The sequence below is a fragment of the Lactuca sativa genome, chromosome 4, assembly GCF_002870075.4.
Source record: "Lactuca sativa cultivar Salinas chromosome 4, Lsat_Salinas_v11, whole genome shotgun sequence".
In the NCBI taxonomy this organism is placed as follows: domain Eukaryota; kingdom Viridiplantae; phylum Streptophyta; class Magnoliopsida; order Asterales; family Asteraceae; genus Lactuca; species Lactuca sativa.
Window position 1 is genome coordinate 81,651,119 of NC_056626.2, and position 3,073 is coordinate 81,654,191.

Genomic DNA, 3,073 nt, shown 5'->3' on the forward strand with positions numbered 1-3,073 from the left:
ACTCTGGCCCTCCTCCTACTCTATTGGTCGGTAACGATCCATGTAGGAAACTTTCTCACATTACAGGTCCAACAACACTTAAAACAGCAATGAAGTTTCAAAAGCAAACTCCATATATATTTCATTTATAAGTTGAAAAAAAAAATCTACCAGAAAAACAGCAATTCATATATACCAACTGACCACAAGTTACAGATATCTGCTAACTTTTCAGCACCAAGATAGTGCTCTCTAGTCGATTAGCATCAAAATCTTCACAATTCACATATATATATATATATATATATATATATATATATATATATATATATATATATATATATATATATATATATATATATATATATATATATATTAATGTCATTTATCATCATAATACCAAAACCTGGTCCAAGTAAAACAAAAGTAAGCAGCAGCCATCTTCTGTTTTTATATACCATCTCCCCCAACAGTTAGAATAGTGCTCCCCCATAAAATCAAGCACATTTCACAATCCGCTAATCTTTGACTTTCACCTTATACCATTAAACACAAAACACCACTTTGACCAAAACTTTGACCAAAATTTATGTTAAGTAATACCCACCAACATCATCAACAAGATAGTTAAATGGCGCACCATCATCACTTGCCACCATTGGATACACAGTTGCACCTCCACTCTTGTCTTTCAAATTCCCCTTTCCCTTCCTTTAACAGACCTTTTATTATTATAACTATTATCCAATGGAAACTCAGCAGTAAGTCTTCCCATTTGCTTTTGAAGATCAGCAAGTGAATCATTTGCAATCTTTCCCTTTGGACTTTTCTTCCCATCAACAAGCTTCAATTCCAATCTATACAAAGCACACACATCACATTTGCTGATTTCATACTCGTATAAATGCCATTCAAGAAACTTCATGGGCTGTGGGTCCATGTAATATGACCTTTTTAGCCATCCAGATTCATTAATCACTTGTTTTCTTGATTCATAGCCAACCACGCCCGTTGTAATCAGGGAGTGATCTTTGTTTTCTGTTTCCACTCTCAAATGCCCTTCTTGGCTTATCAAAGAACAGCCACTCACGTATTGTTTCCCCCTCAAAAAACCGAAAGATCAAACAGCTCTGCAAAGAAAAATCTTTACATTATTCGTTGAATGGAATGGAATCACAAAAGAATGGAATGGAAAGAGGAAAACTAACCAGGGGCATTCCATGGGGACTTTGCAGTGGCAGCTCCTTCACATTCAGGAACTCCAACATCTTTCCCTTGTGTTTTTGCACTAAGGGCAGCAAAAGTAAAGTGTCTTTCAACTCAATGCCTTTAGGGCGAATGACAGGTGTCATCCCAAATCGGCCTTCATTTTGAGCAATTGCAGCATGCAAGCTGCTGCAATAGTCAGGAAACCAACCTTGAACAGGCCTATCAGAACACCAGCCTTGTGCAGGTCTGGGACAATCCCAAAGGGCACATTTTGGTCCCAAAAAAGCAGAAGGGGGAGGGGATAAAGTGGGAAGAAAGGTGGTGATTTGAGGTGATGATGTGTCTTCTCCCCTTGTGCATAGTCCCATGCCATCAATTCCAGTAAAGAAGTTTTGTTCAAAATCATGGGGTAAATCAAATGAAAAGTAATCCAATTGATTCGTGATATCTGTATTGTTAACACCTGAAGGAGAACCTTTGCATTGATCAAGTAACTGGAAGCTTTGTTCTTGACTTGTGTGATTAACAGTAAAACCCTGCAACCCATTATCTGGATCAGGTTATGGGGCAGCTAACCCACTGGTTGCATCATCTTCTTCATCACATAGCTGTAAAAGTCTGCTTATGTCAGGGGAGTAGGGTCCTACACTCGCACCCTGTTTCAAAATCCAAAGAAAATTACTACCTTCTTACCATGGATTCTTTGAAGAACATCATGTGTGTTTTAACTTTTGAACAACAATATGACAAACCTGTTGTAAAGAAGAAGCAGGGGAAGGCTCGTTGAGTTCATTCTTCCATTCTTTGAGCATCTGATTAACTTGTTCTTCGAGAACAAGCAACATCAATGCTTCGGCTCTCCTTCCTTGCCGACTGCAGATCTGTGAACATTCCATGAAGGTCCTCCACGCGGTTCTTAGCTCTGTCTTTGAATATCTGGTGAGACCCAGACTTGCTTTTCGTACCTTTCCCCATTCGAAAACAATACAGTATGACCTAATCCTTCGCTCTTCTTGATAAATCGCCTGTCATATATCAACAACATCAAATGGTTTCAGTTTTATAAGATGAAAATCCGTACAGATTATAATCGCTTCGAACTCGGCGCCCTAATCGTAAACCCTAACGAAGTATAAGACGAAACCATACAGGACCTTTAAATCACAATCCAAGACTAAATCAAAACACGACTACACAACCAAGCAAACAAGAACATCGTAGATAGATACGAAATAACTCTTCTGACATAATACCTCAAACACTATTAAGAAACGAATCTTATAAACGCATGATTACAAGAAAAACAAGGTGGATTTCAAGAAATTGATCAAAAGGGCTTACCTTTTTGATACCTAAAACGAGCGAGAGAGCAGAGAGTTGAGCAAAATTGAGGGGAGATTCAGATTTTGCCACAATTTTGGTGTTGTACTTCTCTCTGAAATTGGGGCACCGAAATCTGGTTGTTCTAGATTTGCGTTAACCTCCAAAGAGGCAAAAAAGTGCGTACCACAGCCATACCTACGCGGCAAAAGTTATTAGGAAAAATTCTCCCAATCCCAATCTCAATCCCATAAAACAATCAAATACTTTTACTTATAAATATAGGGATATTATGTAAAGTCTTTATATATAACTAAATGGCATTTGATGGATATTTGAACATTAAATTCTTTTGGAAAAAGATTAAACGAAATAAATTAATATTATTAGATTACTAGTTGTGAGACCCGTATATTATACGGGCTGATTAAAACAAAATGTTAAGTACAAACGATTAAATAGAAATTTTATTTGAATTTGAAATTGAAATAAGTGAAAATTATGAGAAAAAAAACATGCAAAAAATAAATTAATTAAAATTATATGTTTATTGTGTATTAAACGG

The 3,073-nt window shown here is 36.6% G+C and overlaps 1 protein-coding gene across 1 annotated transcript; it reads right to left on the reverse strand.

The window, feature by feature from the left end:
* Positions 1–395: 395 nt before the first annotated feature.
* Positions 396–2,777, reverse strand: LOC111894969 (transcription factor VOZ1). The gene is given in 9 exon segments (XM_023891054.3): positions 396–688; positions 691–976; positions 978–1,088; positions 1,090–1,109; positions 1,188–1,283; positions 1,286–1,844; positions 1,941–2,024; positions 2,026–2,213; positions 2,530–2,777. Coding segments are annotated over 8 exon segments (1,416 nt in total). The 5' UTR covers positions 2,164–2,213; positions 2,530–2,777; the 3' UTR covers positions 396–566.
* Between the last annotated feature and the right edge of the window lie 296 nt (positions 2,778–3,073).